This window comes from Ctenocephalides felis, unplaced genomic scaffold (genome assembly GCF_003426905.1).
Source record: "Ctenocephalides felis isolate EL2017-DRISC unplaced genomic scaffold, ASM342690v1 CF-g0.4_SCAFFOLD_03571, whole genome shotgun sequence".
Taxonomy (NCBI): Eukaryota; Metazoa; Arthropoda; class Insecta; order Siphonaptera; family Pulicidae; genus Ctenocephalides; species Ctenocephalides felis.
This window is the reverse complement of record NW_020539725.1, coordinates 43,360,820-43,386,635: the sequence shown is the minus strand read 5'-3', so window position 1 is coordinate 43,386,635 and position 25,816 is coordinate 43,360,820. Positions and strand designations below refer to the sequence as shown.

Here is a 25,816-nt window from a genome sequence, read left to right as displayed (position 1 = left end):
GAATAATAAACATTAAATATTTTGTCAGGTTCAGTTGCTAAATGAAGAAAAACGTGGAGCTACATTGGAGGCAGTTGTGAGTAGAATGAAAACTATTCGAGAGCTCATGCAGCAGCAAAACACTCTAGAACGAATTAAAGCTTCAAATGATAAACATAGAGTTCCTCTAAATGACAATGAAGTTCAACAAGATATGCGTTTTGTTGCTATTTCTGCAACTATGCCTAATGTTGAAGATATAGCTATGTGGCTTGGTGATAAAGGAAAGCCTGCAAAATTTTACAAGTAATTGTAATATATAATGTTAATTTTGTTTTCTTTCTTTCTAATTATTTTGAATTCTAATAATCAACAAATTCTTTCATATTGTTTAAAGATTAGACGAGACTATGAGACCTGTAAAATTAAATCGTATCGTAATTGGGTATCACTGTTCTAATGAGAAAAGTTCATTCAAATTTGAGATAACATTAAGCTATAGATTGATGCCAATTATTGGAAAGTATTCTGCTGGGAAACCAACTTTGGTGAGTAAAAATAAATTTAAATTTATCTTAAATTAATTATATATTATAATAGATTTTCAAACGGAATTTCCAAATGATTATTTGTCTATTTCTTCAAATTCATATTTTATTATTAAAAGCATACTTGATTATTTTATTACAAAGAATTAGTTAGGTAATATCAACAATAAGATTCTAATAGATATTTGCCACAAGGACCTATAACACTTTCGCCAGCTCTATAAATAATTTGTCCACGTAGCACAGTTGTGGTCACTTTACCTTTTAATGTCATACCCAAATACGGAGTGTGTTTGTCTTTATGTATAATTATATCCTTCTTCACTTCGAATTTGCGGTCGGGATCCCACACTATCAGATCTGCATCTTTTCCAACTGCTATTGAACCTTTACAATTTAAATTTGCCAATTTCGCTGGGTTTTCGCTTAATAATTTTGAAATTGTAGCCATTGGAATATTTTTTTCCAACGCTTTTGTCCAAAGCGCTGATAGAAGAAATTGTAAGCCTACTATACCACCTTTTGCATTTAGAAAGTCGGGTTTGCAATCAGGACATTTGCCTCTGAGAATCCCTACGCTCGGCTCATGATCGGAAGCGATTGTGTGAATATCTCCTTGTTTCACTGCTTCCCAAAGGGCATCTTGATTATTTTGATTTCGAATCGGCGGCGCACATTTATATTCCGTTTGTCCGTCTTTAATATTTTCAGATGAAAACGTCAGATAATGAGGACATGTTTCAACGGTTATTGGAAGCCCTTTACATTTATTCGCTTTTAATTTTCGAAAACAATTTGCTGAAGAGACGTGCGCTATATGAGATCTTACATTGAATTTTTCTGTTAAATCGATAATTAATTTAACAGCATTAATTTCCATGTTCTGCGGGCGTGCTTTTAGATATGTTGTATATTTTTCTGGATTTATTCCAGATTTTCTGCATTTACTTCCATCATCTGGAAGTTCAGCGTGATAAAGTATCACGGATTTAGTTTTTTTAAGAATATTCAATGCTGTTTCTAAATCATCTTTAGTGACGTTTGGAAAAGCACGATCGCCACTTTGTATAAGAAAACATTTGAAACCTCGAACACCTGCTTTAAGTAAATCCAGCAAATGTTCCGAGTTATCTGGGACTATTCCACCCCAAAATGCGACGTCTACGTAAGTTTTACCTATGCCAGCCTTTAGTTTTGCCTTTAAGTTTTCGACTGTTGTCGTCGGCGGTATGGAACCCATTGGCATGTCGACAATAGTGGTTACACCACCCCAAGCAGCAGCTTTCGTTGCCCTTTCAAAACCTTCCCATTCTGTTCCTGGTTCACCCATATGAACATGGGTATCTACAATTCCGGGCCAGATTGTCCTTGATCCAAAATTTTCGTAATTTAACTTTTTCATTTTCGCATAATTTTCTGCATCTTTTCCCGGTATGATTTCGAAAATTTTTCCCATGGAGTTTACAACAATTCCTGCATCATTAATAGATCCATCGGCCAATAAAACTTGGCGGCTATGAAAAACAGAGCCGCATGCTGTTGTTGAGTTATTCGATCCATAATTTCTGCCGATAATACAATCAGATTTCCAACTTTCAGGACGAAGGGTCCAAACTGCTTGTGTGCATTTCCAAATAAGTTGTTTTTGATACATAACAATAACACCAATAATTTAGCGTTCTGAACATTGAGTTAATTAAACTAAAAATTTAAAACTTAAATTTTGATATGACAACTTTGTCAAAATATTGAAACTGACAATCATGATTATATAATATTAGATAATTAAATAGTATAAATTATTATTGGGAACAACTATCATATTATTAAATGCTAATGTACTATTTAGGTAGTATAAAAAAATATACTTACATATATTAGAAAATCTGATTTGATTGCTTTAAGAAGCTAATTTTTTAATTTTAATTGGTAAACCATACAATAATTTAATTTTGTCAGATTTTTGTAAGCACTAGAAATGGAGCTAAACTGACTGCGTCAGCCTTACAAAAATTGATGACCGTGAAATTTACAAATGAGCAATTACAAATTATAATGCAAACAGGTTCCAAGTAAGTACAACTTTATAAACACTTCATAAATATATATTAGGGTGGTTCTTAATATGGACATTTTCGAATATCTTTGCTACCATTATTTTACTACTAATTTAATCATTTTTTACATTAGAATTCTCGACAATAACCTGCGTCAAATACTACCATCTGGTGTTGCATATCACCACGCTGGAATGGCAATTCAAGACAGAAAGGCCATTGAAGAACTGTTTAGAAATGGAGATCTCCCAATATTAGTTGCTACAAATTCATTAGGTAATCTCAGTTATCTTTATGATAGTTATTTTAAATACTGTTTTTTAAAGATCATAATCATAAATATTAATTATGTTTAGTCTCATCCATATACTTGTTTATCTATGGTCTCATCATAATTTTTTTTTAAATTTTCAGCAATGGGAGTGAATTTGCCAGCTCATTTGGTTATTGTTAAAGGTACGACGCAGTATAGTGGTGCTGGAGTGCGTAGACCATATTCCTCGAGCACTGTTTTGCAAATGATTGGCAGGGCTGGTAGACCACAGTTCGACACTACTGCTACAGCCGTCATCATGACAAGCCAACAACAAGTAGTAAGTGATTATTATTTTATTTTATAAATGTAAAAATTATTGATCGTTAATACCATGAACTCTACCATTATACAAAATTTTATAAAAATTATCAACACAATTTTTTTCTATGAGGAAACGACCCGAAATCTTTACCAAAAACTTATCAGTTCAAATCTCAACTGTTCTATTTTGATCGTTTTTTTTTCTTTACAATAGATTCAGATTTTGCGAAAACGTAGACGAAAAATTTGCATTTTTTGATAATTGCAAAAAACGGCTCGGTCGATTTTTACGCACACATCGACGAAAAGTCAAATTTTGGTTTTAATACATACAAATACAATTTTGAAACATAAACATAAATTTTGGAAAGCTAATGAAGATTATACACCGTTTCTGTAAAATAAATTTTGCAAATCCAATCTGTGCAAGTTTCTAATATTTGTTCTCTAATTAATACATTTTAGATGGAATGCAAATTAAATTATCCAAATCATACAATTTGTTCATATGTTGCGTTTTCTTTCACAAGTCTGATAATAATGTAGATATGTAGTAACTATTACATGTTGACCTTAAATATCTTTATTTACATAATAATGCATTTTTATGTTTGAAACTATTTAAGGTATTTTTACAAGCTCTATCGATTTATTCTTATCGATGCAGTTTGTTGATTTTTTTTCTACTTCAGGACTGACTTTGTAACTTTCGACATTTTTTCCAATTGGTAAAATATTTTATATGAAATCAACCTATATACGACATATTCAACAATGTGCCAGATATAACAAAAACAATTTCATATTTGACTTTATTATTCTTTACTATATTTATTATATACATGAACATCACAATTTAATTCAATTTAGATTTTTGTACATAATTGTTAGTTTAAATGAATCTGCAAAATATTTACAAAATTTTATTGCGTTTCACAGCTTCGTCATATATTTCTTTTGTTTAGCAGTAGTAAATTAATTAGTATTAATCACAAATTGTTTATTAGGCAGTATAAACAATAATATAGGCAGTAATTCATGAGTATATATGTTTCGTTGTTTAAATTTTTAGCTATGAAATGATGTTGTTAATGAAGTTTACGTGATTCGATTCCTTTGTCAGCTTGATCTATTTGTTGAAAGAAATTTTCGGTTGAAAACCGCTTTCGCCATCTACAACGTAGTCGACGGTCATCACTCTTCCATCGGGGAGTAAAACGTAGTAGCTGCCGGTCACCTATAATAATAAAAATAATTTTAAATAAAAAGCTTATTGTTATTTTAACAATCGTTACGGTCTATTATTAATTTGTTTGTCTTTTTCTAATTAATTTGATGATAGGGTTCAAAACGTTGCTCTAATCAAAATTTATAATACTTTATCATTATTTTTTTATATTGGCATTTATTGAACTCCTAAAACTCCATATGTTATATTTTCGCATATGTCAAAAAGATTTGATATCTTATCTTCTTATTAGTATATAATATTAATTTTTTATCGTATGACATACCTTTCCTGATGCATCTCCTGCTTCATTGGCTCCAAATGATAGTTGAATTGGCGGATCTTCCACTTTGTATTGAAAATCGTACTAAATGATAAAGAATAATTTATGTAGGAAATTTTAGGTTTATATACCTTTAACAACTTACTTAAAAGGGATTCAAAATAAACCAAACTAATTATGGAACTTTCAATTACGTTCTTGTAATACATATTTTGTAACTCGTAAGTAGGTCAAAACATATGTAATTATAGTTAAAGAAATTTTATGTTTGAAGATCTGTTTATTATGATAATTTTACTATTTTCTTGTATATAAAAATTAACTTGATTTTTTTAAATTTTGAAATTCAAAGATTCAAATTTACCGGTTCTGGTGCATCTTGTTGTTGGGGTCTTGCGCTGACTAAAACTGCAGCCAATGTAACCGCGAGTGCTACGATATATACTTTCATTGTATTTATTTATCTGGAATCTGAAAAACAAAAATATATTAGCATAACATTTTATAAGATTATTCAAATTATTACATTTCATCTCAAACAGCTCATTTATGTTTTTGGGGGATATTTATTGCTGTCTTTTTGGTTAAAAAATGTGTTGATGTAATATAATGATTGATATGGTAATGAGGGGTAAAAGGGTAGGGCAAAAAATAGTCTGAAAATAATATTTTCAAATAATTCAAATTTTTATTTTAACCAGCATTACGTTTCTTGAAAGTATAATATCATTTCATGCATATATAAATTTAGGAATTTACATAAGAAGCAATAACTAGGAAATTTATTAATTAGCGAAATTGATTTAATCGAATCATTGTTTCAACCCAAAAAAATGTTTTAAAAAAATCCTTAATGTTTAGCAGAAAAATAGTTGATATTTAAATCAAATATATTTGAATAAATAAGTTCACTTGTGTAGTTAGAAACTTTGTCACGTTTCAACCCTTACAATATTTAATAATATCAAAATCACTCAATTGATTAGAAAATCCCAACGATACAAAATATAAAAATAGACATATTGTCTAAAACTTGAATATTTATTATTATTGATATTAAAAATATCTACTATTTTTCAACTTAATATAAATTGGTTAAAATTTAATATCACTCTGTTTTAAATAAATCACATAATTTATCAAAAAGGATTTGATATGGAATTTTACAAAACACTTTTGCATGCACTTTTTGCCTATATAAAATTGTATATCGTATAATAATGTACCTCGGCACGTTAATATCGTCTCAAATTGAGTAGATTTCCGTTGCTATCTTTGATAAATGGATGTTGGCTTATGTCTTCTCCTCCCTGGCATCACAGTCTTTATACTGACGGAAATCGAAGAGGGGGCGTGAGACAATCGACAATATGCACACTTATTTTATGAAGCGCGCGATAAATTTATATTCCGAGATTTTTGAGAGGGACGAACCGAAGATGGAATATCTTTTTTGATATAATTTATTCGTTGGACAGAATTAGTTTAAGTTCAAGGATTTATCTCAAATTTAGTATTATGTTCCCATGGTCAGCTCAATAAATAATACCTATACTATTATAGGCTATTAACAGGTAATCATCCATCTTTCATGTTGAAGTACTCATAATAATGCCCAAATGCAAAGTTTTCACTGGAATTGTGTACACAAATTTTCAGCCTTAAAGAAGCTTTTTGAATGCTTCACTAGCAATTCGTATAGGCATATTTATATGAGCTAGAAGACGAATTCCTGGTAAAGCTCTCAAAAAGCTTTTTCAAGGCTGAAAACGCAAAGAGTCCACAACACAAAAAAGTATTGTAAATCCAAAGATTAGGAAAATCTGGTGTCTGGAAATCAAGTGATCAGCGCGAGGATAACCAGAACAACCTAGATAACCAGGATGATACCTATAATCCTAATCGATACCTATAACATTTTGTGTTGTGGACCTTTTGCTTTTTGTCATTGCCCTCTATTAACATTTGAAGTAAAAATAATTGCTTAGTTTATACATTCATTAATTGAATTTATTTAAAAAATTGTCGACAATTTTGCAAGGTTTAAGCTAACATCTTCCGGCTACTTTGCCAATCTATATTTATTATGAAATCGCGAATAATGCTAAACATTCTTTGTTTTTGTTTTTCAGCGATTAAACCGTTAATATTTACATTAAAAATACGATAAGTCTCAAAAAGCCAAAATTCAAGCCAAGCATAATTCATATTGCGACCACAATATGCTGCAACTTAATTTTTTTTATTAAAAAGTACAGTTTTTACCATTTTTTCATATTCACAAATATTTTATATGCATTTTCATATATTTAATTAAGTTTAATAATAGATAAAACATGTTGTACTATAATATAAAACTATAGTAGACCATGAGTAGACCTTAGTTTTTATGAACCCCATATGGATTAATGTTCTAGTTGTTTATATTTATTATATATTCGATTAAATAAATGTTGACCTTTTAAAGAGAAAAAACAAGGATTTTCCTAACTCTCCTATATATACAAGTTAATTCAAAATTAATGTTGGTACTAAGAAGTCATTTTAAAATGTTCGTACAAACAACTATGTTTCTCATATAGTACCTACGGTATTGTTTAATTCAAACCATCAAATATGTTTTTTTTCGAAATTAAGGGTCATATATAAGAATTAATGTTACATTAAATATTGTATTAGAAGAATATATTTTTTCTTCCTACAATTAATAGTTTTTACCGTACTCAAATTGATAATAATAGTGTCGAAATCTCAAGTACGAATTTCAATCGCATTTGTATAATTTTCAAATGATGTTTGAAGGCTTCTAGAATGAATAAGATGAAAGAAACCTGTTTAATATGAAAAATATAATAAGCAGTGATAAAAGATAATTGTACACGGATAAATCAAAGATTCGTGCATTTAATATACTACAGTTTTATAAACAGGATATGTAATTTTATGAATATTCATAAGAAGAGGCGTAATAATAAATTATTAGCTCATCGACGTTTGGAGTAAATTTATTTTGCATTAAATGGTACTTAAGTTGTCTAATGTTGACAAACACATTGTGAACTATGCTTGCATTGGAAGAATTTAATCAAACTACCACTGTTTACATTTAAAACTTGGTTCTAAAATTAACTATCTTACATTCTATACTATTGAACTTGGTAATAGTAATACCATATTACTCTTAGTTTAATGATTTATTAATTATATTGATAATAATGGTATGATTGGTCTGTTGCATGTCCATTGGTTGATATAATTTTATTCCAGATTTTCTCGGATTTTTCTCATTGCTTTGAGAACAGCAAGTTACTGAGTTATTCTGACCGCAATAACAATTTTCCAAAACCCAGTAAAAATTGAAAATCGGTTAAACAATTACAGATAGTAAAATTTGATAAAATAAATCTAGTTGACCCATTGATAAGGAAAAGTTGACTCTTTTGGAAATCTCCATCAAGTGCTTCACTTTCAAAATTATAGAATTGAAGTTTTGCCAGAATAGCTATACTGTTAAAACATAGAATTCTAAAAGTGTTGTTAATTTAAAAAAAATTATCCACGTAGATACGAAAGGACTGAATTTGGATATTCTAATGAAAATATAGAAATATGTATACTGCTGTTGACTTTTGATAGAATAATTTACTTTCATAGAAGTGAATTGTTTAATCTTCAGAAGCAGTAGTTTAGTTATATTATTCAAGGAAATACTTGTGAAATTAAAAGTTATGAAGGGTTTGAGGTGTAAAGGGTCGTCTATTTAGTGGCTCATTGGTCAAAGAACATTATGCATTGGCATAATAAAGACAATTTGAATAGAACACCAATTTCAAAAGCAAGCTTTATTCAAAGCTTTCAATTCAAACTAATTATTTATTACAATCATAAGGAAACACTAATTAATTCTAATATTAGCGTCATGGACAATGACGTAAGCTAACTAATAGCTTCGTTGTTTATCATTATTTACTTTTGTCTTCTCTATTTGTCATGTGCGTTATGAAATCCTATAATTTAGAAAATATATTCTTAATAATTAGCGACTAGATGCTCACTTGATATACGAGCCTGTTGTGATTGATTTTTATGAATATTATTATAAGTGCATGAAATATTTATTAATTCAAGCCAACAATTAACAAATGTTTATCATATATGTATTTATTTTTATTTATCATATAAATGTATCATATAATGATACTAATCAGTATCATTCCCAACTAATATCTTTCGAACAGTTTTTGATTTTTAAAAATCGATTCGGTAGTATGAGATTAAATATGGACGAAAAGTTTAACACTTTTTTCAAATTACAAAGAAACGGATCGGCAGATCGTCTCACAAAACTGACAAACGATACATCATTGAGATACATCAAATGGCTTTTAAATTTCTGAAATCGGTTCAGGGTTTTTAGCAAACGCCGATGAAATGTCTAATTTTGACAAACGCCAAAAAACTATACTACTTTTTGCAAACTTTGACGAATTTTTAAAATTAAACGAGTTGTCGTAGGGCTGTAATATTTCAGTATGATCTATAATATGACTATGGTATCTACCATAAAAAAATCATAAAAATCGTCGAAAAATTTTTTTTAACACTTTATTATAAGAAAAACTAATCAGGTCGATCCTACGGCAAAAAATCTGTTTAACTCACACACACACTCAATACTTTTTTCAAATTTGGTCTCATTCCATTCAGAATGGCTTGAAATGTCGAGAAAACATAAAATTAGCGAATCGGATTTTTTTATGAAAACATAAACTTGTCCTTCGGGAAATTAATAAATCTTTTGAAGCCTACATACTAAATAATGCACTCTATAAATAATTATTATCGAATGAATAAAATAGGGGAGACTGGGTACGGTTGTGCCAGGATACGATAGTGACAGTCGTCATAACATCTAAACTATAATGATTTTGAGATAGGGTCCAAAGGAAGAAGATGAAACATTATTGTTCGAATAAGTTCCTATTATTGTCCTTATATTAACATGATCTGTGGACCGCATTACTATTGAAGTCAAAAATGAGTTTTCATGTGTGAATTCTGTTTTGAAAAAAAATGTTTTGTTATATATTGTCGTTATAAACCATTTTGGTGTTCATAGCTTTTTAATTTATTTTTATGCTTCTCTCAAACTTCCCCTTTTCTTGTATGATTTGATTTTATGACAAATCCATCTTATTTAAGGACAGTATTTCAATTTTTTCACGTAGACAAATGTTTAAATTATCAATTAGTTTACTTTTCTCCAAGCTGACAGGTAAATTAACAAAATAATAATTTTTAAAAAATGGAAGAAGAGCAAGAAATTCATAGTAGATGTGAAATGTTCAATCCATTTAATCTACAATAGCTTATAGAATATTATACCTACTATATAATATTGTTATACATTTATATAACAAAGCATATTTCAAATAAAAGCTTTCCTTTGCCATAGAATAAATCGTATACATTATTCTATTTCGTTTTAACTATTATTCAAAATTTATTCATTTTAAAATTATATTTTATTCATTTTATAATTTCCTTATTTCTCCATTGAATAAAAGAGCTTTAAAAAGACGTTGGGTTATATAATATAAATAGAATCTATGGATAAATTTATAAACAATTTATAATTGATTGGATGACATATTTAGTTAGAAAGAAACTTTAATGGACTTGGAGTTAGGCAACAAAGTATTGCAAGTTTTTAGTTTCTTCGACTTAATCATTAATTGAAATCAGCAATATATTCATCATGACTATAGATAATTATTTCATATTTAATAAATCTGTTGAGATGATAAATATATGCTTACTGTTCTATAACAATACGATGGAAATCTAATTAGAAGGATCTTACATATGCATACTTGATTACATATAATATATTAAAAATTATTTCAAAGCTATTATATTGTATGATAAATATTATGATTTGTGATTATAAACAACATAATATGATACATCAGAATATATTATTAACGTTAGTTATGATCTATTGTTGTTAGTGTTCATTCATTAATAGATAATGAGTAAAGTATACACATGTGCCGTAATTAGATTTACTAATTTATTTACATGGTGTCCTTCACCAAATTTGCGGATTTATAATTAACAATAAAAAATCTATAAAATATTTCTGTTACGTAAGATAATTATCAAAACAATTTTTGTACAAAATTATAATATATAAACAAAATAGTCCAGTCAACGTAGGATTTTATTTTGATTAAAGCATTATCGAAACTTGTGAAAACAATGTTTATAATTAAATTATTTAAAAATTAGTTGTTAATTTATACATTTTTGTGGTGTTAAAATTAAAGCACATGTAAAAATGTTAAATTTTTATTAAATTGAAATTCCTTCTCATTAGTGCAGATATAAAAGACCGTAATACTCTCTTTAAAGTAATATCACTTTTTTAGTATAAATTTCATACTTTTATCGAAAAAAAAGTTTTCATCAAATAATATTTCATTAATGAGTTGAAAAAAGTAAACAAAAATTCTTTAATTATTAGAGCTACTATTGTGGGTTTGATTTTTCAGTGTACTAATTGAATGAAACATAGCATTTTATCAAAGATATTATTTTTATTTTAAAAGCACATTAATACCTTTATAATAACATTACTCCCAAAAAATAATTAATTCTTTATTTCAATATTTATCATATGTTTTCGAAAAGACTTCAAGTAATACATCATGTTCCTGAAAACTAACTTATAAATACGAGAAAAATCTGTTGATAAATTATCGAAGAAAATACAGAAAACATCTATAAATAAATATTTGATATATTTTTCGTTATTTTAATTTTTAAAGTTTGAACATTTGTAAATTTATATTTGTAAATTTATATAGATATTTTCGAAATGCATATAGATTTATAATCTTTATTTACTCGACTAAAACGAACATCATAGCCTTAAAAATATAATTATAGTACTTTTTTCAATAGCTGAGATGGGTTGTTGTAATGCTAAAATCTTGGGTATTTAATGTCATTAACATTTACTGAGCAGCATAACACACTTGTAATTCGTTATGTAATCATTCGCTTGAGACTATATATTATTTGCAAAGATTTGAGAATTCACACGGCTCACTTGAAATTCAGTAAAATGCTCGTATACTCGTATGTTAACAACTGACACTATGAACAGACTTCTTCTGTTAATGCAACATCGTTAAAAAATTTAATACTATTCTATTATTTACTACTCATTAAATGAAACATTTTTTAAATAATTGGCAAAACTGTACCTTACCTAAATTTATGCCAAGAAAATAAACAATTAATTAACGACCGATCAGCTTTGGATATCTAAAATGTCTTAAAAATTAAATTTTATAATATTATTTCATCCAGCTTTTACTCAAATACAATAAGTAAATAATTACAACTCACGTTTCAAACACTTTATTCAAATCCATCAAGTTACAATATGTTAGATTTTTCATTTTTAGGCAAGTTACGGAACTTCCCTATATGCTATTGAGACAAAAATAATATTTGTCACCTAAAATCATTTCATACTGTTTAAGGGAGACTGGGTTCTGGGTTATGCCAGGTAGTGATAGTCGTCATAACAACTAAACTAGTGATTTTAGATAGGGTCTGAGGGAAGAAGATGAAGTATGTTTGTTCGATCAAGTTTCCATTATTACTTTGAGTTAGGGCCCTTTATTAACATGATCTGTAGACCGAATTGCTTTTAAAGGGTCAAAAGTAAGTTTTTTTGTTCGAGTTCTTTTAATGATAACTGTTACTTGTATACAAATAGATCACTTTGTTTGTTATTTTGCTGTAAGTTAAACATTTATAGTTAATTACCAGCAATTAATTTTGTTTGTTTTATGTGATATGAATTTCTTGTCCTTTTTGGGTGAAATTTAAAAAGGTGAAGAAAAATCTAACTTAATGAAATACGAAAGAGATATTGTTATATTATACTTATAAACTTTGTTCAAATGATTATGTTATGTTGTATTACATATTTCTCATAGAAGTCGTTATAAATTATTTTGGCATTTATAACTATTGTTTTTTAACCTATTTTTTATGCCTGTCACAACCGTGCCTCGGGTATGAACGGTTATGACACTTGCCCTTTTCGTCTGTGATTTGATTTTATGACTAATTCATCACATTTAAGGACAGTATTTAGGTACAAATCTTCAAATTACTTTTTAATTTAATTGTCTCCCAGCCAAACTGGTAGATTATCAAAATGATTGCTGATCAAAAAAAGTGATTAAGAAAATCGAAACACCAACTTGTGAATCAAAATTCACGTAGTATACGACTGCAAGTTTGTTTTCTTCAAAAAATCGATTCGCTAATTTTATGTTTTCCCGACGTTTCAAGCCATTCTGAATCGAATGAGACCAAATTTGGAAAAAGTATGTGTGTGTGTATATGTATGCGAGTGTATGTGTGAACAGTTTTTTTTAAACTTGCTCTGAGTTCAACACTACCTTGGCCGGCTTGATATCAAGTAGTAGTGATATCAGATTTTCACTTGAAATCATGTCTCAAATATGATGTCAACGAGATATACATGTATAATAAGTATAAAATAAGAGTAATTGGTATAAACTAAAATAGAGCTAAATTATTATCATCTTATATATTGTATCACAGTCTACGCTTATTACATCACAACCGATATTATATCTTCGATACTTTGAAATGTAATATGAAGATAGAAGATATAAATATACAATAGTGTTATAAAATTAATTACGATTATCATTAATTAGTTTCATACAAACATTAATGCCCATTATAGCGTAGTAAAATCAATTTGCTTGCAGATAATTAAAGCTATTGAATTTACGTATGCGCAATCAATAACAAACTTTATGCGATTTCATCTGCCTTTCAGCATTCATATCGTTATAATCATTGATATGTTACTTCCATGAGAACTTTGAGAACTTTATCCCAAAACTTTTAATATCATTTTCTACACTCTGTCGTTGATTTTCTCGTAAATGCTGTGAAATAAAGTTCATTCTCTGTGAGAAAAGCATCTTCTGGTTGTCTTTGGATAACAAATTGCTTAAATTTACAAAAGCGCATGTAAATAAATAATAAGTAAATGCTATTAATAGATTGAACTGTAAATCCGCGTAATCATAAAGAAATAAATGTACAATTATTAACTTTCCTCAGGGTAAGTTATAGTAATTTTCTGGATATAATTGATATAATATTGAAATTTTATGTTTTTATACTTTGAAAACATTGAAAAATTGTAGAATATTATTCGCATTTCAGTAAAAGCTTTATTAAACGGAAACCTTTATAAACTAGAACATGTTCGCATTTTTAATTATTGATGAAAGATTGAAAGATTTAATCGAACCCTGATTGCATTTTATAAGCTTACGACCTCGGGGTCATTTTGCCCATGGCATACATATTTATATATATATGCCTTACATGTTTGTGTAAATATATATTAGCGATTAAATATCAAATTTTTAATAGCATTGGTACTCTATTTCATTTTGTTTTTCACTATACAGAAAATTGTGCTATCTCTAACTTTTGGCATTATATTCATTTGATCTTGGGTTTTAAAATTCCTAATTAATTCATCATCGTGAATTATTTCACTATTTGCTTCACCGCCAATGAACCATACTTTCAAACTTTATTCTTATTTATCTATGCCTTCAAATCTATTTCCTTATAAGTGCAGTTTTCACAGAAATTTTGTCATTTTGGTTCTGTTCTACATTATTTCTACAATATACAGTAGAATATAATTTTGAGTAAACTTTATTAGATATTTTTAAAATTATTATCTACTGACCTGGAGGTTAACATTGGAGCTAATACTATTGAGGAACGTATGGTGTCGAAATAGTATATATTTTGAGATAAGGCCTAAAGGGAGAAGATGAAGTATGTTTATTCGAACAAGTTTAATTTTTAATGTATATAATATATATATATATATATATATATATATATTACAGTTATCAATGCACTATAACTCAAGCTTAATTCCATCTAGTTCGCTGTGATACATGTTATATTTGCATAATCCAAATTATATATGTGAGAATAGTTGTTATGATAGTTACCTATTCACATTTAATTAAGAGAATCTTTATAACCAACTCTATTTTTCATAAATAACAATTGTCACATGAATTTCATTTGCAGCGCCTTCCAGTTCATTTTTATTATGGTAATTAAGTCCTGAAGATTAATATATTATTATAAATATTTGTAAAGCATTTATGGTATATAAAAAGCGCACATATATACTTAAATAGCACATACATATACAACATTTGAGTTATTGCATGTTTCGGGTGAATATATTTCCTATGATTTATTTAAATCTAAAAATATTTATTGTAGCAGTGGCTATAATGGTCGCATTTTCATGTTATCAATTATATCAGTTAAAAAGCTTTGAAACTTTTTATGATGGCAGACTTTATAATTTCAATTAATATTATAAATGTTATGGGTTTGAAAACTGGATTAAATATAATTTATGCTATTTCAGAATTTCAAACTTCTGTCGTGATAATTCTAAAAGTTGCTAAATTTTAATTCGTATTGATTCTATCGATTATCGGGAAGTTTTTGCAATGTAGAGAAATGCCTAGTTATTCAAATTATTTATTTATATTGGCATTTGAAATCCTTGTTGCAAAATGACAAAAACAATTATAAATCTGATGAAGAAATGAATAATTTCGAAACAACTAGCATGAGAATGGAAAGAGTTTTATGATCATACTTAAGATGTAAATAGAAAAGCGCAAAGAAAATTCACTTAGTAACAATTTTATGACAATAAATTTTCAATCAACTTTCTATCAAAAGGTTACAGTTATAATCGACCTTTAATTTTTTTCATTTGCTGGGTAAAACGTTTCAAGAATAAGGATAAGGTGTTGGTTATTTAATTAGTAATTTGCAGAAAATCTGTAAAATAATGCGTTCACGTTTCAAAAACAACCTGAAACACTTTTGAGAATTTAAAAACTTTGAAAGATTAATTAGTAATTTGCGAAAAAACTGCAAAATTATTCTTTCATGTTCCAAATATATCCTGAAAAGCTTTTGAAAAATTGATGTTTTGATGTAGAGATCTTTGTCACTAACATTCTGAAATAATATGGGCCTACGGGAAGTTTTTGCAACTTGCCTTTAGATAAAATTCCACTTACACCTAGTTAATTTTTAAACATTAGAAAAAATAAAACTGGAATAGCGAGCAACGCAGCGAAAAACTTATCTATTCATTTTGAAAATCAATTTATATAAACCTACGGCTGAGCATCGAAAATCGCACGATATACTTCCTTATCCAAGCAGGTCTAAAATCAATTGAACAATATAATAAATGAGTATTTTCTAGTATGCTGTAATTCACGGTTTGGTAACAAATTTGTATTCGGTAAATGTCAACTATGAGAGTTTTATCCTGTTTTATTAAATTTAGCAATGCCTGAACCGCACGGAGAAGTTCATCTAAGCCGCAATAAGTAAATACCATTATTATTGTGTTAGTTTAGTTTTACTATGACACATAAATGCACTTAAAATATTATGCAAATATTAATATATATATATATATATATATATATATATATATATATATATATAATGTAAGCATGTTTATATTTGTACTAGTATGTACTATTGCTAGCTTACTTATCTTTTCCTATAATAATATTCTTACATCATTTACAAGCCAATTAACAATTATGCTAATACTACAATTATTTTTGCACTTACAACTTGTTAGGATATATGTTATAAAACGTATACATCGCCCTAGAGCAATATAAAAAAACGTAAAAGTTTCATGTAAAGCATTTACATTATTTTTAGTTTTCACGCCAGTTTTTTGAAATAATAAACAAAATGCCAATGACAAAGTTTTCCGATGAAATGCGTATCGAACCATTTAAAATGGAACTTTATTTTTATCTTTTTTCGTTGTTCTCACATTTTGTAATTTAGTATCCCTGCTGCAACTGACTTTATTATGCAATTAAGCATAGACCTATAGACAAATTAATATTGAGTACAAATTAGTACAAATACCCGGTGGCGTGTCTACTAGAGATATAAAACATACATTTAAAATTAAAATTTAATCAATTTTTCATGGCACAACTCAATACAGTATTGTTACATTCGATTGTATTGAAATAGGTTGCACAAATGTTTACCTTTTGATGCAATTCATATCAGAAAATTAACTTAGGTCCACACACTGTCCCTCGTAAAAATGCATTAATTGAAGAACTATAATTTATTGTTCGGAGTAAACACAAAAATGTACCATTTAACGACAAGGGCTTTATAGTACGGCTGCCTAAATCGAGCTTTATTTAGTTAAGATATTTTCATCATTTGATTCTGTAGTTAAACTCATTCGATAATGCGTATAAGAGATCAGAGAATAAAAATAAGAGATATTTGATTCTCTTATCTAATTTCTGCCACAGGCATTTATTTGCCATCTTTACATATTGAAGAGATTAAAAAGCAATAAAGTCATAATTGAAAAATAAATACCAAACTGAATTAAAAATGGCAAACGTATAATAAAACTCACGTAAACGATAATGGGATAATACTACTACATAGTAAAATTCTATTTGAGGGTTGGTAACCAAGGTGGATCAATCCGAAATTCTGTGAGGACATGATAAATTTTTCACAAAATAATCTTGTCATAGACTAGAATAAGCATGATAATTATATCTTTTGTTAAATGGCAGCAAAATTCTGCTCTGGCTGAAACCTAGAGTGGACTATGAGAGCTTCTATTTCATTTATACAATGAAAAAAAAAACAAGTAAAACTATAGTGGGGCGCATGGCATTATGCCTCAAGGCAAATTGCTGGAACTTCCTGTACCAAAAATTATTTCTTTAGATTTTTGAGAAACTATAAATTTTTGACAAAAACTTACGTTTTTTTTGAAAAAAAAGTCTTTTTGAAGAAAAATTTATTTTGAAATATTTTGGAAACTCTGAACTTTTTTTTTCAAAGTAATCCTACTGCTTTAACTGCATAGAGACGAAATATCAAAGCGCGTAAGCGCCGCGTCGCCGTTTAACGGATAAACACTGGTACGGAACCTATAGGAATGTAAACAAAATTTATACTTATTTAAAATCTCTATAAAATATCTGATAATTTGATGCGCATATGTCTAATGATCATTTTTGACCGCCAAATGGCATTTTTTACTTTTTTACTAGACCTGTTCTTGCCAAAAACTAATCAGCACGTCTCGAATGTTTTTTGAATTATTCATATCGCTTCATCCGTGTTCACGAAATCGTTGACGAAAATTTGTATCCAAACACACACATACACGCACACACACACATACACACACACGTACATCCATTTTTTCTAAGGTATGCCAAAATGTTCAGAAGGTTTTGAAACGTAAAGATATATAAAAATGATATAATATAATAATAATGAATAAATATAAAAACATTTCAAAAAATTGCAAATTTTTCGCTACGTTTTAGGTATATTTGGAATGGTCCACTCTGGTTACCAACTCGCCAGTTATAAACTTACTCGTACTCGAATCCGCATCATTTGTTATAATCATATATTTTTATAGATTCCCCGATCATTCTGCAACATATAATTGTAATAAGCCATATATGATGTGTTAACTACTGGTAATTTGCAACACGTGTTAAAAAGACTGTGGTCCGTCTTAGTCGTAGTCGCAACTTGCGCAACCTGCACGACTCGCGATAACATAATCAACGAACGCATAATGTAAGATCGCGGTATCGTGGTTAGTGTTAGAAGTATCGAGGCAAAAGATCGATATTGAGTACTTTGAAAAGTATCTAATCAAAATATCGATGCCAAAAAAATATCGTGGGGAAAGTATCGATAGTACTCAATATCGAATTTTGAGTACTTTTCATAAAAATCAAACATAAGTGCAAGAAAGATCTAAAACTTATTAAATATTATATCACAATATTAGAATGAATTCTATTGCTTGTATTCTGATGTGTTAAATCAGAATCATTTTCAATATTGTAAAATTTTAACAGTAATTTTTCAATACTAATTTCAAATTCTATAATTTTTCAAAAAAAAAAGACAAGTTATAATAGTTGAGTATTTTTGATTAAAACAATATAATAGTCTGATACTATATTCAAAAAGCAATACTTTTTAAGTATTTTTAAGCACAATAATATTTTTAATATTTTTAGTGCAAACAATTGCCACAAGAAAGAACAAATTAATTTATTATTTCTAAAAGTTTTTTGCCCACTATACTAAAGAAAGTATTCTTTAATTTTGTTGTCATTCATTCAGAAAAGGTCAGTTGAAATCCGATTCCTAAAATATGTTCATAATGTGCACAAACTGAAAACGAGACATTTTAAGATTCACGTACCACAAAGAAAATATTGCTCTTCTGTTTTTTTTAAATTGTTTATTTAATTTTTAATTTACAAGTACTTTACTTCAACTTACAATTCACATACTTTTAGAAAGAAAAATAATAACGCATTGAAATTGATGAGTATTATTATTTGGAATAATTATATTTCGATTCTTTTTTACGCAAAATACCAATATATTGAAATTGATGAATATTATTATTTGAAATAATCATACTTCGATTGTTGAATATGTTTTTATAAAACATTTTGGTACTTTTCATTTTACAACAGAGTAATAAATAAACATCTTTATTTATTAGTTTGGTCATATTCATTTTGGGTTTTTGAGCAACAAATTCTGAGACTAATGACCCTTCGGGATCATTTTTTGACACTTCTCTGAACAATTATGACCACCTAGAGAGACTATTGCATTGCATTTCGCAAAATGAGTGGTGTTTATAGTTGGTCGATGAGTGGAGTTCATAGATTACGCTGTCGATTCTTTTTGAGTACTATCGACGAAAAAGATCGATATTTGCGAATAGATCGAGCTATAAAATCGATACCAAAAGTACTCACTATCGACCGCAAAGTATCGATATTTACTCAGTACTCGATATTTCGTTCTAACACTAATCGTGGTATCGTGGTATCGTGGTATTCGCAACGTCCTATGCAAGGTCGTAGATGCTCTTCTCTTCGACTACGGCATATTACCTTTTCGATGATTCGCCATTACTTAAGAATTGTGAGTGTATGTTTTTTTATAATTTGGCGTCGAGTTGTTTTATTAATGCGACGCAATAGCTTAAACACGGAGGAGCGGTTCACGACACAACGCGTGCTTTGCAGTTTGCTTGGTATTACGGCAATAATTACTTGCTGCGAGGATGAGAGTGAAATGTGATGCCTTGACATTCATGAAGTAAATGATATAAGGCTTTGTCTATTCGTGAGATCTTTCATTCAAATAATAGCGAGATAATTTAGCTTATTTACCGTTGACTACGGATTGCTATAAAAATATTGTTTCATCATTTTCAGACGGCAGAGTTTTTTTGTTATATGACATTATTTGTGCAAAATTATACTTATGATAATCAAGATTTGAATCTTACATACAAACTTTTTATTTCGGTAATTTTATAAATTTATTGCGATGAATTTTTGCCATATAAAATATAACTAGTATAAGGTGTATGGCTTCGTGCCCTAAGGCAAATTGCTGGAACTTCCCGTACCGTAACGAAATGTTCGAGGAATATTAAATGTTTTCAAATAGATTATTAAAAATAAATACTGTAGCATTGTCTGATATTTATAAGAATTATGTAAACTGAATTGACTGAACACAAGCCGAAAGTTTTTTGAATCACTCAAATCGGACGCTTAGTTATCTCAAAAACTGCCATTTTTTTGTACATTTAGCTCCGTATCTTTGAAACGGCTGGATTTGCCTTTGCAAAAATAATCACCACTTCTCCCCATCATTGTGAACCGAATGTTTTCTAGATCATTCAAATGGGATGCTCCGTTCTCTCACAATCTAGATTTCTATTTTCGGCACTCTTTGCTCTGTATCTAAGTAACGGCTGGACTTGCCTTTGCCAAAAGCTAACCAGCACATCTCCCTATCAATAGGAATCGAATGTTTTTTGAACCATTCAAATCGATTGATCAGTGCGCGCGAAAACTTGAACCAAAAAATGCGGACAACAAAACACACACACACATCTGTTTTTTCTGATTGTGAGGTATGACAAAATGTTCAGAAACCTTCAAAACGTGAAGATATGCAAAAATTTTCATTTTCTATTAAGTTAATTATATAGTTCTGAACTAATTATTTGTCTTTAAATCATATTTTAGGAGATACGAATTTATAAAATGAGATTTATAGTGTTGTAAAACTGCACTATTTCAAAATTATGAAATGACAAAATGACATATCTTTTTAATCTTTTAAGTTTTTTATTATAATATTTTATCTTTCTAGACTCCTAATTTCAATTGAATCTTCTTGAATAAGAATTGCTAAAAACTTAAAAAAATATATTCTGATTCTAATTTATTCTGTATAGTTTTTAATTGCACAATATATTAATGATGCATTTGAGGACAACTCATTGAATAAAAAAAGTTCATTTATGGTTTTGTATAATTTTTTACTGTTCATATACTTTTGATGGTATCGTAGTGAAGAGGATGAATTTTCCAAATCTAAATATCTCAATGGAACACTGAGATGTAAAATGACCAGAAAGGATAGAAATTTTAGGCAATTATTATTATTATGATTTTATACTTACGCGATCAAATGAAAACTTTAAAATGGTATGGTATCAGAAACTCCAAAATTTTGTTGTTATCACGTTTATACAAAATAAACGTATTTTCTCATATTAATTTTCTTATGATTGTTAAGGCACTACCTTTTTCAGTAGATTGGAACACTATTATCATCATATATAAAATGACTTTTTTGAATCGAACATTTAGGTATTTATTGATATTATTATTTTATACCCAAATCAAATGAAGCTTCAAAATTTTATGTCGGTATTCGTTTGGTATTAGAAGCTTCAAAATTTTATTGTTATCATGTTTACCCAAACTAAACGTATTTTCTCATATCAAGTTTTCTTATGATTGTTTATAAATTAAGTCACTACCCTTTTCAGTAGATTTTAACACTATTATCATCAAATTTTTTTTTGGTATTTTCGGCTTCATCCCAAAAACTGAGTAGTGAAAGATATTTGGAAGACAAAACTATTCAATCATGTTTCCAGTTGAAACAACTCATTTAAAATATTATCAAGATCAGCTCAATTTTTTAATTTATTATTTATAATTCTATAAATTTTTGATTAAATAATTTTACTTTTTACTAGATGGGCCAAAAATCGTGCATCTATATACATAGAATCCTCCAATATTACTAGCGTTATCGGTTTTCTGTCAGCTCACATAATGCTTGAATGCCCCGAGGATCCGGTACTATTTCTTCTTAAGCTTCTTCGCAGGTAACAATCGTAATATTTTGACAATCATTCATGGTCGGTGTTGCATTTTATTTACATTCTGTCTGTAAATATATTTTATTTTACGTAAAATTTAGTCATGAGTGTTGAGTTTGGTTAAATTGTGTAACTGTTTATGTTTCATCCCCGTGTTGTCAGAATGCGAAAATTTCGTGAAGTTGGTGTGCAGGCTTTCGTCCCTCCATCGTTAATATACGACGATGGCTTATTATTTGCTCTCGGGACGAAATTGGTCAAAAACGGCGGAATTGAATCAGAAGGAGCTATTGATGAGAGCATGTTTCGCTATGGTATGAGTGTGCTTGGAGTAAGTGGTTTTCCTTTGGATCGAGAGCTACCTGATGATCATCCTGTGGCTAATGGAAAGAAAATCAGTACCATAGAATTTGTGACCCTAGCTAGGCAATGCATTTCAGGCAAATGATATAATATTTAATTTAATAAATATTTGATTTTATGATAATTTTATGATATATATCTATATATAAGCTGTATAGTTTGCATACAAAGCAAAAGATCAAAAACGTTAACATCACTGATTGGTACGTGTAAAAAGTAAAGTTTTAATTTTGATATAAATTGCCGTTATTTGGGACAATTATATAAACGACGTTTTAAATAACCTTCTATGTTTTCATATTCTGAATTAACATTTTAAAGAAAATGAAGAATAAAAGAATTTCCTAAAATATTAGAGAGCGCTCTACACTGCTCTATGTTAAAATAGTTTTGTATTGAAGTAGCATTCCGAACTTAAGCGAACCTTCCTGGATTAATGGGATTCATATTTTTTATAATATACTACTAATTCACCAGTTCAATCAGTCCTTTAAAGGGGTATTCTAGTGTAGAGCGATGAATTTTAGGTCATTTTTAAAGTGTTGTAAAAGAAAGCAAAGAATGTTTATACTACCCGTTTTTACCACTTGTTTATTAAAATTATTAAAATACAAAACAAAAATTAAAAAATAAAAAAGTTGAAAATTGTAAAAACTGGCAGCTGTTGAAGTCGGTGGTCTCAAAAAATTGGCACCTCAGTCTTGACATGATTTCAGCCCTCCTGGCCATCAGAAATGCAAAAAATAAAAATATTATTAATCTAAAATGATGTCGCAATCGCCCGAACTAGCGATGAGTAAAAAAATTTTTTTTCACAAATTGGCGACTGTTTGAAAAAAAGTGTTTTTTTACTGTTTTTTTGAGTTTCTCGAATTTTTCAAATATAGTAAAAATTGGAATTTGGGAATAATCCTAGTTCGGGCTGTAGATAGGTCTATAAACAAGACTCTCTGAATATTTCAAGTGAATCGGTCGATGAAAACTCTAGAAATCGTGTCAACAGTACTGAAAAAGTGTGTTCTGAGAAAAACGCATTTAAAGTTTTGCGTGAAGCCAAACCAGTATGAAGACCGAGTCAGTAAAATGCCTATATCTCCGAAAATATTTCAAATTTTCAAAAAGCTTCTCGTACCCATATTCTTAGATAGTTAAACTTTGAGAATATGAAATAAAAATAAATTTTTTTGAATTTCTACACTAGAATACCCCCTTAATATGGTTAATTTCATATTAATTCTAAAATCATAAACATGTAAAAACCTAGTTAGATAGATGTAATCACAGGTACAAGAAAGGGTTGTATTATAACGAAATGAGAGCTATGTGATATTTCATTTATTTTCAAATCATTAACCTTTTTAATTCTTATATAAAATTGTCGCCAGAGAGCAAGTTGAAATTATTATTTTATGACAAAAGGAGCTATTAGTAATGCACTTTCTAATGTTTATTGCTCATTTTCGAAAGTGTAAGGCTTATGTTTATTTACGAGTACCTACAGTGTGTAATTCAGCCCAGTATTAAATAGTTCCTCTTTGTATACATTAAATAATACAATTACAGATAAAAATTTGTATTAAATAATACAATTACATATAAAGGTTTTAATGAAAAGCGAAAACATTATTTTGAAAGATAATAATAATTGCTTTATATATATCGCAAAATTCATGCAACTTGCTAAGGCAAAATGCCACTAACAACTAGTTTACAATTAAATGATTGAATTAAAAAATAAATATAATTATATATTATAATTCGATATCTGTTTTTATAGAAGAGATGTTGAAGCTTCTCTTCACTGAAAATATTAGCGAACTTCTCCCAGACAAGAGGGGTTAAATTCGACATTTGGTGAAGAAACCGATATTCGATTCATGTTGAAGAATTAAAATTTTGATCCGAGATAAACTTGTAAAATTGTTGATGTAGAGCGTTCAAATAAAGATAGCTTTGGAGATTTTCATTTTACTTTTATCTTATACAATATATTAAAACTTTTATACTTCGACTATGTAAGATATGCTAATTATATTACAAATGAATATTACAAACATCGGTAGACCATAAATTTCAACAATTATAGAATAAATTTATTAGCAAGTGCAAAACTGTCAATAATTTTACACAAACTTCAAAAAGCCCATTATCTTAAACTTATTCGTATAGTAATATGCATCCGATTATATTGATTCAAAAGAAATTTTAATTCTATTGACGGAAAGAAAAATTGATTACATTTTTACGAAGGCAGGTCCAGCGGTTTTTGAGTTACAGTAAAAAAATACATTTTGAGGTCTGAAATGATAATTAAAATTTTTTATTATTGATTCATATGCACATAGAAATATTTATACACAGATGGAAGGTAGTAAGGTACAAATATAAAATTAACAAGAGCAAAACTTTCAGTAATTTTACACAAGCTTAAAAAAGCCCATTATCTTAAACTTACACGAATTGTAATATGCATCCGATTAGATTGATTCCAAATTTTAATTATATTGACGGAATGAAGAATTATTACATTTTTGCGAAGGCAGGTTTAATGGTTTCGGAGTTGCAGGGGAAAAATACATTATGAGGTCTGAAATGATTATTGAAAATCATTATTATTGATTCACATAGAAATATTTATACACAGATGGAAAGTAGTAAAGTGATTTTCCGCCATGCGTCCCAGCTTTTTATAAAAGCAATATTTGTCCCGGTTTTAGATGTTTTGTCCCGGATTTTTAAATGTTTTGATTGTCAATATATGTTTAATATATTTCAACTAAAAAATTTGAACGGAAAAAATGTGCATATAAGTTTTTAGCTCACCAACACCCCCCTCCCACTCTGACACACATTCTTATCCGTCCCGTATTTCATGCAAAAAATATGGTCACCTTAAAGGTAGGCAGGTGAACAGTAGACAAGTGGAGAGGTAGACAGGTAAATAGGTACACAAGTAGATAAATAGGAAGATAAACATGAAGGCAGATTGACTGGTTGACACGTAGAAATGTAGACAGGTAGTCATGTGGACATGTAGACAGGTAAACGATTGAAGGGGTGGGCAGGTACAAAAGTGGACAAGTGGACAACTTAGGCAACTTGAACAGATAAACACGTAAATTGTTAGACAGGTAGATTATTTACAAAGCAAATATTTTATTTATTAATTAAACCGATTATTCACACATATCGGGAAGTTCATGTAACTTGCCTCGGGACAAAATGGCACTTACACATAGGTTAATTTTTTTATGAATTCTGCATTCTCTCTTAACCAATTTCGTTATATCTTCCATATCATCTGTTGTTTCGAAAAGTGAATC

At 28.7% G+C, this 25,816-nt stretch overlaps 2 protein-coding genes across 2 annotated transcripts in view; one reads left to right on the top strand and one right to left on the bottom strand.

Moving 5' to 3' along the window:
- Positions 1 to 25,816, top strand: part of LOC113386088 (probable ATP-dependent DNA helicase HFM1) — a 37,503-nt gene that overhangs the window by 1,144 nt on the left and 10,543 nt on the right. The window contains exons 4-9 of the mRNA XM_026623896.1: positions 29 to 285; positions 377 to 527; positions 2,487 to 2,599; positions 2,718 to 2,860; positions 2,999 to 3,174; positions 7,704 to 7,727. Coding sequence (XP_026479681.1) covers positions 29 to 285; positions 377 to 527; positions 2,487 to 2,599; positions 2,718 to 2,860; positions 2,999 to 3,174; positions 7,704 to 7,727 — 864 coding nt within the window. The remainder of the gene's footprint in view (positions 1 to 28; positions 286 to 376; positions 528 to 2,486; positions 2,600 to 2,717; positions 2,861 to 2,998; positions 3,175 to 7,703; positions 7,728 to 25,816) is intronic.
- On the bottom strand, positions 4,045 to 6,016 carry LOC113385272 (cuticle protein-like). Its single transcript, XM_026623112.1, has 4 exons — positions 5,899 to 6,016; positions 5,037 to 5,143; positions 4,676 to 4,756; positions 4,045 to 4,398 (listed from the first exon to the last, which is right to left on the bottom strand). The coding sequence occupies exons 2-4, from the start codon at positions 5,121 to 5,123 to the stop codon at positions 4,291 to 4,293; spliced, it is 276 nt and encodes a 91-aa protein (XP_026478897.1). The 5' UTR covers positions 5,124 to 5,143; positions 5,899 to 6,016; the 3' UTR covers positions 4,045 to 4,290.

Bases quoted from the DNA above. Each gene is read 5' to 3' on its own strand.
- LOC113385272 (XM_026623112.1), bottom strand. From the start codon at position 5,123: ATGAAAGTATATATCGTAGCACTCGCGGTTACATTGGCTGCAGTTTTA. The intron at 4,757-5,036 runs GTAAATTTGAAT...TTTATCATTTAG, and splicing joins AACAAGATGCACCAGAACCG to TACGATTTTCAATACAAAGT. The intron at 4,399-4,675 runs GTATGTCATACG...TTATTATTATAG, and splicing joins CAGGAGATGCATCAGGAAAG to GTGACCGGCAGCTACTACGT.